Here is a 14,713-nt window from a genome sequence, read left to right on the forward strand (position 1 = left end):
GTCTTCTAGGATACATATCTCTCTCTCCTTAAAACCAACAGTAATTTCTCCTTGTCACTCTTATGAAACTTAGAAGTTTACATTTTGATAAGAATAGAAATTCTTCGTATTTACAAACTTATTTTTATTAAATTATGAGGTTATTTGGGACTACACAGCTCTGGGCATATATTTTATTCATTATGGTGTTCCCTCCTCCCCCGCCCCGGCACGTTGCATTGATCACAGCTAATCTTCAGCTAGTATACAGGTGTTCCTCAACTTATGATGAAAGTTACATACCAGTAAACCTATCATAAGTCAAAAATGTGGTTAAGTCAAAAATACATTTAATGCTAGCAACACAGCAGACGGTCTCCAACTTATGATGGTTTTATTTATGATTTTTTGACTTTATGATAATGTGAAAGTGATAAAAATTCAGTAAAACTGTAGCCCCATCACAAATCATAAGAAGCTACTTGACATACCATGAGGTTTTATCCAATAAACCCATGATCAAGTGGAAAAATCTTAAGTCAAACCATCGTAAATTGAGGACTATCTGTAGTCATGAATGAATGACTAAAAAAAGTAAAGAAGTGAAAAATAATATTGAAACAGGTATAAATAAACAGGAATACATGAGACAGCTGTAATTTCCAGCTGGAGGGAATAAGGAACAATTAATAAAGATGGTACAATTTAGTCTGTTCTAAAGGGAGAAGGATGTTCCGGGCAGAGGAAATGCATGAGGAAAAAGGAGAGGAGAAAATGGCAGGATGTGTATGGGAATCAAACTAATAAATAAGGTTCGAGATTAAAACCTTGACTGCAGGGTAAATAAACATATGTTTTTTAACTGGAAGGTATATTACACTTATTGATGTAAAACTGTTAATATTATTTTTAAACCATCTTTTAGGTTTTTTTACTATGAAAAATTACAATCAGAGAGAGAACAATGAGTTCCTGTATCTTTACTAGCCTCAACAAGTATTAATTGAGACTATGTCTTATTTCATGTACAGCTATTCACTGCAACCCAAGATTATTTTGAAGCAAATCACAGACATCATATAATTTTATTTCTAAACAATATTTGAGTAATTTGAGTATATCCAAAAAATAAGACTCTTTCTGCAAGCATGACTACAGTACCATTATCATGTTTAAAAAGTAATAATTTATTAGTAACGTTAGTATTGCATGTTCAAAATTCCCTGATCTTTTCATAATTTGCTTTAGTTTTTTTCAAATGAAAAAGATCCAACTAAAATTGATTCATTGCAGTTGGTTGTTAAATCTCTTAAATCAGTCTCTGTATCTCTTTCTCTTCCTCACTCCTTTTCTACCTTCCTTCCCTGCCTCCCTCCATCCCTCTTAGTCATTTTATTGTAAAATAAAGCATATACAAAAAAAAGTGCAAAACACATCTAAGAGTTAATGAGTTGTTATAAAGCAAAGGCCTTTGCTTCACTCAGGTCCAGGAACTTTGCCAGTCCCTCTTGAAGGCCTTCTTCATGGCCCACGTCAATCACACCTCCTTTACTACCCTCCAAAGTAGTCACTATCTATACTTTTATAGTTAAATCACTTCCTTGTTTTTATTTATATACTTTTCACCTATATGTGCATGGTTAGATGCTACAGTGCTATCTACTTTTTAAATGCCTTATATGTTTCTTTTAATCTATACAGTCCCTCTTCATGACATTTCTTTTCTTACAATTTATCTTTTGAAAAACCCAGCACATCTGGCCCATAGAGTTTCACATAGTCTGGATTTTATTGATGATATATTCATGCTGCAGATCAATGTATTTCTATGTTATTTATATATCTCCTGCAAAATGAGAGTGGGATCCAAAGGCTTAACTGGACTCAGGTTTAATTAGTTGGTAATATGAATCAATACGTAATATTTTCTTCTTTTATCAGAAGAAACATGTCTGATGGTTTTTCGTCTTGTGATGTTAGCAGTCATTGATGCTTAGATGCCTACATTTATTAATCTATTGAGAGTTGCAAGGTGATGATAATTCTAATTGTATCATTAAAATTTCATTTATTATTAGAAACACTTTACAAAACACACCTCTCTACAATACTTCATTACCCAATGTTACATGTCCTCTAGGAAAACCAGAATGAATACTTGATTATTTGCCTTTACCAGTGTTTAAGATAATAAACTGATTTCCTTTCATCATCCAAATGTAACTCATTAAATTTTGTGAAATGTCATTATAAACTTATAAATTTAAACTGACTTCATAGGATTTAAACCATTAAAATTAGGTTCAAATTATTTTGGTTACAATTGTTCATCTTTGGCCAACAGAAGACTCTTCAAGTTGACTCCCAAATTGTATCATTAGCAACTTAAGCAGAGACAGAATTTAAAATTTTCAGCTTTTGAAATTTATAACAAACTGTGTTGTGGGATTTTTTATTTCTCTCCGGAGTTCTGCCAACTTTTGCTGCGTATTTTTGAAGCATTGTTATTAAGCACATGGGTTTTTGTTATTTTTATGTTTCCCTGATAAAGTGATCCTTTTATTATTATGAAATGTCATCTTTATCTCTGGTAATCCTGTCTACTTTATCTGATATTCTTACGGCCATTCTAATTTACTTACTGTATTTGTCATTTTTTTATTTTACTTTTTTCTCCCTTTCACCTTCTATTGATCTTAAGGCATTATCTATTGTCTTTTTTTTTTTTTTCTGTGATCTTTCTCTTAGATTAGCTTCATTTCTAAAATGATTTATTTTCTAAGTTTGTATGGAGTTACATAATATATATAATTTTTAGATGTTTCTAATTCTTATTATTCGTTCACATCTTGTATCATTTTAAAATGTCATTTAGCTCACTTAGGAAATAGTAGTTTTTTTCTAAATTTTAAAATATAAAAGGATTTTCTAACTTCAGCAAGCTATCTTTTCAAAACGATGGTGTCTTGGTCTTAAGATGTCCTGGCTTCGTTCTCCTGCTCCATTTTTAGCCAGTCCTTCTTTTTCCTTCCTATATATTGTCCTCATCCGGTTTACTTTTGATTCTACTCTCAGTAGCTTCTCCTCAACGTGGCGGGTCATATTTCAGAGTTGTGAGGAAATACAACTTCTTCCACCCCTTCAGAGCTTCTTGTTATAGGTCTCTTGCACGGTCCTCTATTAGAGAGCAAAACCTCTCCCAATTTTAGCTCCTGTTCTCAAGTTGGTTCATCACACTTTCCAGTGAGCACCTGTTGGCTCTTTTGGTGTTCTCCTGTTGTCAAGTCTGACAGACACCACATTACTTCCATCTGCTTCCTTCCGCACAAACACTGATCCCATATGGGCTCAGGCTGTTGGTGGCTTTATCAAAAGTGGTTCCTGTGGATAATCTGTCACTGAGTTATGCTGTAAATCCTGTCCATGGGGTTTTGGCTTTAGTGTATGTGGAGACTTGAAGCAATACGAAGGCTATGTTGCTGCTACAAGCGCTACCTTCCAACACTTTTATATTTTGACAAAACATTTTCCAAATCCCTCAGATGTGGAAGAGACCATAGATGGACAGTGCTCACAAATGAGGGCAAAGAAAAAAACACACAGAAATAATAAAATGCAGTACTGATTAATCAAGGAATTGAATTTCACCACATGAATTAACAGCTTATGACTTCACTAAGCAGGAACTAGAAGTAGGCGGCATTTCTTAAAATGCATTTCACATGAAGTTAACAGAAATAAGGTAGTTTTGGTATTCTAGTTAGAGTTATTTCAGAAATAGTGAGCTGAGACAAAGTACTGTGCACCACTTCCTTTAAAATGGTACAAAATGAGGACGTGGTGAAATATTTCCATAAAGTTATTATGGAATAAATCAGATAATCTGAAGAGAAATACCTTTGCTTATACATGTAACTCAGTAAATAAGTATTATCATTTTATAAGTTATTAGAGAGAATAAAGTGTAGCCTAATTTTCCTTACCATATACCAAGTGATGGTCGGTTTGACACTGGAAGGAAAATATCCATCTACATTTGGACAAGTGATCCTCTGAATGCCATATTCTATATACAATTTATGCACTGGGAGTTTCATGGGGGAATTGAAACAGCTGTCTTTTTGAACAACTTCCAAGGGAAATGCAACTTTGCTGCAATATGTGGTGTTCCTGAAAAAAGAAACATACAATGAATGGGTAGTATTTGCATTCGATTTCATAGAGCATTCAAATGAACTAAGTGAAGCCATGCTACATACTGAGACATCATTTATATATGTAAGTTCACGTAAGAGATAAAATCATAGTGGAGGCATTTCCTATACCAATTGGCATCACAGAATTTTTAAAAAGCACAATTAATTAATTACTATTAATGTACCAAAGTATTTATACTTTCAGATGTGGTCCTAAATGTGTTTGTCAGTGTATATAAATAGTCACGTGTCACATGATGACATTTCAGTTAACGATGGATCACACATGTGATGGTGGTTTCATAAAATTATAATGGAGCTCAAGAATTTCTATTATTTATTGATGTCATTGTCATTGTAATGTCATAGGGCAACATATTATTCATGTTTTGGGTGATGCTGGTATAAACAAACCTATGCACTGTCAGACAAATAAAAGTGTATAGTAATGTCCTAGGCTTTCACACTCACTCACTACTCACTCACTCTCCCAGAGCAACTTCCAGTCCTACAAGCTGTATTCACGATAAGTGCCCTACACAGGTGTACTATTTCTTTCATCTTTTATATTATATTTTAACTGTGTCTTTTCTATATTTAGATAGCTTAAGTACACAAATCCTTATCAGTGTGTTATAATTGCCTATAGTATTCAGTACCACAACCTGCTATACAGGTTGGTAACCTAGGAGTAACAGACTATACCATATAGCCTAGGTGTGTAGTAGGCTCTCCCAACCAGGTTCATGTAACTACACTCTATGATGGTCACACAATGACTAAAGTTACCTAACAAAACATGTCTCAGAACATATCCCCTGTTCTGCTGTTTGACATAGCAAAATATAACTGTGCATATATGTAACACTAAAAACATTCTCAATAATACTCAGTGCTGGTAAGGCAGAGGCATGAATGGCGTATTTATGCAGAGTCAATAATGGTATAAGCAACTTTGGGAAAAACTATGCTTCCAGGATCATAAAAAAGCCTTTGTTTTTGCCCTAGTAATCCTATGTCTGGATATTTTGTCACATGATAGAATGATAGAAAAGGGGGAATAGAGACAGCACGTAGTTAAAAATGCCCATCCAGAGCCATATTAGCAAGAAAAACATTAAAATCAATAGAAAAAAATGTGACAAATGGAATATTATAAAGAAAACTGTGGTACAACCCTTCAAAGTTGTTGTGAGAACGTATACAAAGAATCAGGCATGAAGGAAAAAAAACAAACACATAACAATTCCTTAGGACGACTGGGGAATTGCATTTGTGCTATAATGTTCATGTACATTGTTTTGTCTGCTTGGAGGGCTTACTTCTCCCACCCCCTTCATTTCACATACAGGCCTTCTCTGTTATCTTCTCCCACCTCATATCTAAATTTGGTCTGTCGTTTATTGAGCACCTTGGACATTTCCTTGGTTAAATTTGTTATAATTCAAAATTAGATGGTTATGTTATAGATATGTGTCAATATCCTCTGTAAAATATAAGTCCCACAACACTATTTATGTTTTTTATTACATTAATTGCATCTAGTACAGTGTCTTAACTTTCAGTAACTGCTGAACAAATATTTGTTATTAAGTAAATGGAATGGATGTAAAACTTGTGTCTAAATATAGGTAAACATGAAAAATAACATAGAATAATAAATCAACTAATTTTTTAGGGTGATGGGATAAGGAGTCTATGTCTAGCCATTTTTGTGATTTTTGTATAAATAATATTTGTGAGGCATCACATCACACATATTTGGCTTATTGGGTACCAAAATGACTTATGAATAAAGACTAAATTTAGTGGAAAGGGTGGGGTATGCATTCTCAAAGATGGAGGGAGGGGTGTTAAAGATGACTTGTGACAATACTCAGAAGGGGGTAAGAGGGAGTGGTAGGCATGATCCATACCTACAAATAACAAAACATCTGCCCCAGACTCTATAGGTGGAAGTTATAGAAGGGAAATTTAAGTTTAAGGATCTATTTTCTGATTTTAAAAAATACGAAGAACAGTGATTGGACTGACTTTTTAGCTTCCAAAGTTGAACAGTATTGGGGCAAGAATATAAAGAAAATACTCAAAGATGAAACTAATTTTATTGCCCTATGGTTCTACATGCTTCAGTTTAAGGTCATTCTCAGCTTATACATTTCCTCAGTAACACAGGAAACATGGTAGTGCTCCCACCAGACAACTTCAATTCTAGATTTGCTTTAAGAACATGGAAGATAGAGAAGTAAACTGAAGAGGTGACAATCTGGAAGTTGATAAATAACACTAAAGGTTTATGCAGGTCTTAACCGTCATGCAGCCCTACTCCTACAATGTAAAAGAAGATTAGACAAGTTTGTGGAAGAGCTACAGGCAAGTAGTAAGTAATTAAGGAAAAAGTAAAACTGATACTGAAACACTAAGATACACAGTGGAGACCACAGTTAAACAGAAAGCTCCCGAAGACTTCCTCCCACTGGAAAATGTTAACAGATGAACAGTTATCAAAGATAAAAAGGAGCTCAACAAGCATGTATGCCAACTCTCTTCCTATGTAGATGTAGATACCACAGCTCTCAGACATGGACAGGACTTGCCTAAGGTCACCAGCTAAGTAGTGGCAGAGTGGAAGTGATGGCCTAGTTTCTCTGTCTTCTCCTAATGCTCTTTCCACTATAATCTGCTTTAACTTCTACTACATTGTATTAGAACATAAATAATGAGAACATGAGTACTTCAGGATCCTTGGAAACCCATATACCAGTCTAAAGCCCACTCCAATAAAATTCAAGTTTCCAGTGAAAACCTCAGAAGGGCCTTCAGAGGTTACAGGGATTCTCCCTTACCTCCAACTCCCAAGAACACAGTGATCTAAAGGCTTTTCTATGATAGAAAAGAGGTATTTTTTCACATAATCATAACATAGCTTACATTTACCAAAGTATAGTCCTAGTTTTCCATCAGGGAGTGGAGACTCTCTATGAGAGAAAAAACATTTGTGATTATTTATTGTTATGGACTGAACTGTGTCACCCCACCCCAATTTACATGCTAAAGTCCTACCTCACAGTACATTAGAATGTGACTGTATTTGAAAACAGAAAATTTGAAGACATAATTGAGCTAAAATGAAGTCACAAGGATGGTCTCTAATCCCATACTATTAGCATCCTTATCAGAAGAAGAGATTAAGACACAAACACACAGAGGAAAGAGCATGTAAAGACAAGGAGAGAAGATGGCCATTTACAAGACAAGGATAGAGGCACCAAGAATGAAATCAACCCTGCCAACACCTTGATCTTGGATTTCTAGCCTCCAGAACTGTGAGAAGGTAATTTTGTTTGTTAAAGTCACCCAGTCTGTGGTATTTTGTCATTGCAGTCCTAGCAAAGCAACACATCTGTTAAATAGTAGGAAGTCGTTCAAAGGAAAAAAAAAAATTAACCTAGATGGGAGTTTAGAAAACAAGGCCATGCCTGGCACCTAAAAAGTGACCGCTGGTAAAAAGTAATCAAATAATTAACCCTGAAAAGGGCTATTCTGTGGAGGATAACCCTGAAAAGGGCTATTCTATTCTGTCGAGAAGCCTCAGTTTTTTTTTTCCCCCAAAAAAACATTAATGCGAGAAAAAAAAAAAAAAAGGAATACTGTAGAGTAAAATATAAAATTTACAAAACTTTCAAAGGAAAAAAAGTGGATTGGAAAGAAATTTTACTGTAATGATAAATTGTTTGGATTAAATCCTTAGATTGCCAGAGATAATGGTATTCTCTTGCTTCTCAGGAGAAATTTGGGAGAAGTTTAAAAAGCATTGTCATACATACATGTCATGGCTCCCAAAAGAACATTTGGGAGAATATTATGACAGAGAAAATTCTAAGGAGGGAATTGTAACTGAAACGGCAAACCTGGGGCAAATGGGAGAGAGGACTCTCAGTTCACTCTAGGTCTTCTGATTTGGGGGTTAGATCTGCAGTGTCCAATAGAAATGATACTGTGAACCACATATGTAATTGTAGACATTTCAGTTGCCACACTAAAAAAGTAAAATAATATTTGGGAGGCATCGCATCACACATATTTGGGAGGCATTGTGCATCACACAATGCACCCTGAGTTTCTTTTCTGTGCCGGGTACTTTGAAAGATGCCAAGAATAACAGATACAAATGGGCTCTATTCCCTTCCCTGTTCAATGTCTGGATAAATGGATGTCTCCAGGTGAGGCATAAAGGCACGCAGGTCATGAGAAGGGATTAATAACAAGGCTCCACTTTTACACAACTTTGATATGTCTCAGGGTCTGGGAAGAAACTACCTCTGGAGAACATTCTAAGGGCCACAACCAATTTCTCTGCATACCTCCTTCAGCCCCCTTCAGCTAAGCTGCAGAGAATTACCTCACTAAACTCTATCTAAATGCTTCCGACTTCTCCCCAGCTTCCTAGCACATGGATCATCTGGACAAAAGCCCAGAAACTAAAGGGAAAAGAGAAAGTCACTGCCAAGAATCAAGCTACCTTAACATGCAGGTATAGTTGCCAGTGTCATTGAGGAGAGTGGGCCGGAACCACAGCACATCTTTCTCCTTACTAATGCGGTTCTCAGGGAGGCGGAAGTTAATCGGCTCCTCAAGGTCCCGGTCCTGCCTAGTCCAATACCAGATCAGAGTAAGGCCAGCTGAATGGGCTGTGCTGTAGTTAAATTTCAAGAAGTGTTCAAAGAGCGGACACTTGATGCGAGCTGGCTCATCTTCAAACACTTGGATTTGCCTCATGGTATCTAGTCCCCAGTCATCGCAGCGTTCTGGAATAATCAAAAAGAAAGAAAGGGCAGATGAGTCATTTTACAATAAAGGCCTCGAAAGAACACACCTTCTCCGCAGGGCACCCCGTCTTTTCCAGAACCTCTTTCTCTGGTCATCTTCCAGCCTCCCTCTAATAACTGCATACAGTAGGCACCTTTGGTGTGAAGAAATTGCTGTTCCCCATTGCTTTTTATTTTCTGAGTATCTCTTGGATAATGATTTGATCTGATAGCTTGACCCTGGTAAGCCCTGCAAGGTATGGGAGAAGGTTTCACCTAAAAAGACATCCTGTGTTTTTTCACTTTGTGGAACAGAGAATGGTTTAAGGAGGAAATTGGAACTGAAAAGATAACCCTTGGGCAAATGGGAGAAAGGACTCCCAGTTTGTTCTAGGTCTTCTGATTTTTGGGCTAGGTCTGTACTGTCCAGTAGAAATCAGAATGCAACACACATATGTAATTTTAGACATTTCAGTTGCCACACTAGAAAAGTAAAACAAAACAGATGAAATTAATTTTAATATTTTGTTAAACCCAATATATCCAAAATATCAAAAAACGAGCTATTTTACATGTACATTCTTTTTCTGTGGTACGTCTTCAAAATTCAACGTATTTTACACTGACATCTCAATCTGGGCCAGCCACATATGTCTTACTCTACTTTACTGGACAGCAGGGCAGCAGACCTCAAGAAATCAAGAGATCTCGGTAACACCCATTGGTGGAATACTCATTCAGGACTAAAGGTGCTACAGTTCCAATGACAGAGTCAAATAAAAAAGCAGCTTAGTTCTGCAAGGTCACTCAGTTCTTTAAATTCCTTCTGAGCTGTATACCCATTTTATATTTTTACCATCAAACATTATTTTTAACGATCACTTGAAAACTCTGGAATACAGAGTCTACAAAAACAGCCCTAGTTTTCTCTTTCCCCTGTATCCACATCCTCTGCAATTTGAAACTGTGAATTTTCCAATCAAGAGTCTATCTTACCACCCCTCGAATCTGCGCTGTCCTTGTGAGTAATGGCTTGTATAATTTATCCTTTATAATGAAAAATAATCACTCATCTACTCAGGAAAAAAAAAAAAAACGATTTAAAGAATTTTTTTCTTTATTTTAAGAAAATAAGAAAATATTTATTTTCTTAAGAGTGATATCTGAATGGAGGGCTCTAGAAGTCACCAGATGAAAGGTGAATAGAGGTCGGGGTGATGGAGTCCTGTGGACCACAAAACCATCACCTTAAAGTAGTTTTTTCCTCATGTCCCTAATATATGCACATACACACATTTATGTATATATTTTTTAACTCTGTAATCTTCCTGACATTTCCATTGACATCTAAAACTTTTCATGCTAAGTATAATTGGAAAGGATGTATGTAGTGTCATAAGTAATGCCTTTTGAAAGAAAAGAGTTACATCATTCTTTTAATTACATCTAATGGAATAGTGATTTGTCATACACCGATATCCAACCTAAAAACATGTTAAAAAGCTTTCTTTTAATCATTATAAATTCCATAGTTTCTTTTTGCTTGAACTTAACATTAATTCCACTATCTCCACGTGTAAATTTACTTTAATGGAATATATTCTTATGTTTGATAGTTTATTTTTTATTTGTCATCATTTTATTCTTTTGTGTAATATGTAAAGTGCTAAATATTAAAAGATTTTTTGAAATGTCTTATACATTTAAATAATATGTTTCATTTTATAAGTAAGTATTGATTATTAAATGTAAAGGTTGTATTGGAAATCATTTCTCAGTAATACAGAAGGGCTATTTTTGAATGGGCGTTTTTGGGTACTAGTTAAAAACTGTTTGCTTACATGTAAGAACTGGGAAAATTTGTTTATAGTAAGTGACTAAAGGAGCTTAGTTCTACAAGGTCACTCAATTCTTGAAATTCTTTCTGAGCTGTATACCCATTTTATATTTTTATCATCGAACATTATTTTTAATGATCACTTGAAAACTCTGGAATACAGAGTCTGCAAAAACAGTGCTAGTTTTCCCTTCCCCCTGTATCCACATCCTCTGCAATTTGAAACTGTGAGTTTTCCAATCAAGAGTCTATCTTACCACCCCTCGAATCTGCGCTGTCCTTGTGAGTTATACTGGCAAACAAAATGCAGCAAAAGTGATTGCGTGGTGTGTGACAATCTAAGTCTAAGACTTAAAAGGTTTTGCTTTTTCTCTTGGAACTTTGTTGTCACCATGAGAACAAGTCCAGGAAAGCATATTAATAAATAAAAAACCACACAGAGGACAGCTGAGACACCCCCGCTGGCAGCTGGCCCACCTCCAGAAGTATGGCTATCTGGCTTTCCACAGCTGACCAAAGGGACAAGAGCAAGCCCGGCCTAGATGAGCTGAGCCACACCAGATACAGACTCAGAAGCAAAAACACAAGTGAAATAAATAAAATGAAGTTTGGTCATTGAAATGTGTGCTCCTTTTTTGTAGCAGTGGATAACTGGCAAAACAACTCACTTGCCATTATTCTAATACTGATAAAAGCAAAGAATCCGAAGCTTTCTGACTTGCAAAAGGATTTGTCATGTAAGCAATAAAGCTCTGGGAAATTTAACAAACTAGTTTTTTCAAGACTCAACAAATGACTATTTGTTGCTATGTTTTTACTTAGAAGCCACTTTTAAAATTCAACATACAGAGAAATAATTGGAAAAATCACAGTGTTGTTCACATCAGTGCACAATTGTAATACAATGTATTTTATAAAGTATCACATTCTTTTAACATATTTGCAAAGTTGCAGAGTTTGCTTATTCAGCTTGTATAAAAGTAAAACCAAAGTTTTGGCTGGGCGTGGTGGCTCATGCCTGTAATCCCAACACTTTAGGAGGCCAAGGCGGGTGGATCACCTGAGGACAGGAGTTCGAGACCAGCCTGGCCAACATGGCGAAACTCCATCTCTACTAAAAATACAAAAATTAGCCAGGCATGGTGGCAGGTGCCTGTAATCCCAGCTACTCGGAAATATGAGGCAGGAGACTTGCTTGAACCTGGCAGGCAGAGGTTGCAGTCAGCCGAGATCATGTCACTGCACTCCAGCCTGGGCAAGAGAACAAGACTCAAAAAAAAAAAGAAAACAAAAGAAAATTAAAATAATGTTTAATACATAATCCCAAGTAACTGCAAGAGCAGGAGAAAAGATAATGGTAATGCCAACATGGACAAGTGGTAACAGGCTTAGCACACCTAAAAAGACAAATCCTAAACCAGCAGCAGAGAACTGGAGAACAAACCAATCTGTAGTTCAGGATGCTGAAAAGACCCAGGAATTATCAGCACCAAGATAAAGAGTCATTAGTGCTGTTTACCCACCATTTATGGGTTCTCCTCTCGGCATATTATAAGATTGTACACTTCTACACCTCTGAAGTAAGGAGCGGCCATGTGATTTACTTTGACCAAGAAGATGTAGTCAGTGCTACTTGTGGTGGATGTTTTAAGAGGTGGGGTATATTTTACAAACTTCCCTTTTCTTCTGCCTTGGCAAACATGAAAGCCCAGAGACAGAGGCTCCCTTAGCTTGGGTCCCTTGATGGATGGCATATCACACAACTTTGTTCTTTTAAGGCAGAGATAATTTGGATTTGCTTATTACCAATATCACTAATCTATCCTGGCACATGCAGTCAGGTATCTCAAAACCGAGGATATGGGAAGAACGGTAAAATAAACAAGACAGAATGACAGCTATATAAAAAAGTTACATGCTTTGTTCCAAGCCCACTCTTCTAGTACTGAACAATCTCTTCACTCAGCTCCAAGGATGAGGGCAGTCAGACATTTACTCTCCACAGAAGAGAATGAAAGAATCTTCTGTGGAAAATCTGGCCAGTTTAAGAAGAAAGATATGACAATCTTACTATCAGAAGCTCTTTAGAAAATTGTGCAGCCACATCATCCAACAGAAAAGCACAAGTTGAATGAGCATCATGGCTTCACACTCACATTTAGAATTTCCAATCAGCTTCTTAATCACTTCTTCTTAAATCTGAGCAGATAATCTGAGAAAAACCTGTACCACAAAATGTAATGTCAGAAAAAAAAAGTAAAAAGAACTTGGAGAAAATCAAATTATTCAAGGAAAAGTAAACATTTAAAAAATACTGTCAACATTCTCAGAGCAGTAAGGAATCTGTTTCATCCATGAAGCAGGAACAAATGCTATAACAAAGCAATATTCAGAGAAAAAAAGCCCACTAAAACAAACAAAAAAAAACTTTAATAGATTTTTTTAGATGTTAAATTTAAAGATTTCCTAAAAAACAGAGTAGAAAGAAAAAGAAATAGAAAATAGATAAGAAAGTCAGAAGCACAGTCCAGGAATCTCAATCTCTCAGTAAGAGGAGCCTCTGCACCCCACCTATCAAAAAACAAAACAAACAAACAAAAAAAACCAAAATACAAAGAAAATTCTCAATTAAATAATTCACAGGAAAAAAACACAAAATCTGAGAACTGAACTATACAACCTTCTAAGGACCTATCAATTGCCCCAGTACAATGGATAGAAATAAACTTACACCACATAAATATTTCACAATAATTGCAGAGAAAGAGAGGATTCTGCAAACTGCCAGGGAGTAAGAAAGGAAAGGAAAAAAAAAAAAGTCACTTTACAAAATATTAGGAATGAGAATGGTTTGGGAACTCCCAAACACAAGACTGGAAACTAAAAGATAATGAAGCAATGCATCTGAAGGAAAATTATTTCCAATCTAGAACCTAAACATAACAAAAAAATCAAGTGTGAAGGTGACAAATGTAGACACACAACGACTCTACAATTTATTTACCATGTCCTCCTTATCAGGGAGCTACGGAGAATTTGTGCTACAAAAATGAGAGAATAAAACATTAATAGAGAAAACCTAGGATTGGGAATAGGATTCTAATTCAAGAGAGAAAAGGGATCCTCAGAATGACAGTGAACGAGACCCAAGGATAAAAGCTATGCACCAGGGCTTGGTAATGAACCGGTATAGGTAGTAGGGATTGGAAACCTCCAATAAGGGAAAAAATAATCACAACTGACAGATTATCTGAGGACATTAACAGTGTGAAAAATGTGAAAAATTATGCTGACAGGCAATTGAAAGCTATAGAAATGGTTACAAAAACATACAAATTAAAATAAGCATATGAAAAGCAATGCAGTTAATAACTTCAAAAACTAAGAAAGGTAATAGAATTATAGTCCATAAATATGTGAAAACATATTAATGAAATGATTATTGATTCGACCAAATATGAAATATAGAGATGAATGGGTAGAAGGGATAGCAGTTTCAGTGAGATTATCCTCATTTACTATAATGAAAAAAGTGAAAAGATAATGCCTAGGGTTGACTACACAAAAGATAACAATGTAAACAAATAGGTTAGTAAAATATAGTTGAGAAATATTATAAGAGATAAGTTAAGATATCCAAGTTGTTGCCTCTGAGAAGCGTAATTAGTAAAAGTGAGGATAGTTAAGGCAGAAAGAATATAATTATTTTGATATGTTTTTTAATATATGGACCTTAAAAATCTATGCATAATTTGCTTTCAAATGAATTAAAATAATAATTAGAATAAAAGGAAGAAAGGAAAGAAGGAAGAAAATATACACCATGTAATACAGTTGGCAAACCCATTCTATGTCAAACCATCCTTATCATAACTACTTTCTGTTAGAGATAT

At 35.5% G+C, this 14,713-nt stretch overlaps 1 protein-coding gene across 3 annotated transcripts in view; it reads right to left on the reverse strand.

Moving 5' to 3' along the window:
• The window catches only part of IL1RAP (interleukin 1 receptor accessory protein), a 149,677-nt gene that overhangs the window by 49,220 nt on the left and 85,744 nt on the right, over positions 1-14,713 (reverse strand). For all 3 annotated transcript variants that reach the window (XR_007723316.1, XM_050779255.1, XM_050779256.1), the window contains exons 3-4: positions 8,698-8,983; positions 3,963-4,149 (exon numbers count right to left, since the gene is read on the reverse strand). Coding sequence is in view for 2 of the 3 variants with exons in the window: in XM_050779255.1 (XP_050635212.1) it covers positions 3,963-4,149; positions 8,698-8,983 (473 nt within the window). In the remaining variant the exon portion in view is untranslated. The remainder of the gene's footprint in view (positions 1-3,962; positions 4,150-8,697; positions 8,984-14,713) is intronic.

The sequence above is a fragment of the Macaca thibetana genome, chromosome 2, assembly GCF_024542745.1.
Source record: "Macaca thibetana thibetana isolate TM-01 chromosome 2, ASM2454274v1, whole genome shotgun sequence".
NCBI lineage: Eukaryota > Metazoa > Chordata > Mammalia > Primates > Cercopithecidae > Macaca > Macaca thibetana.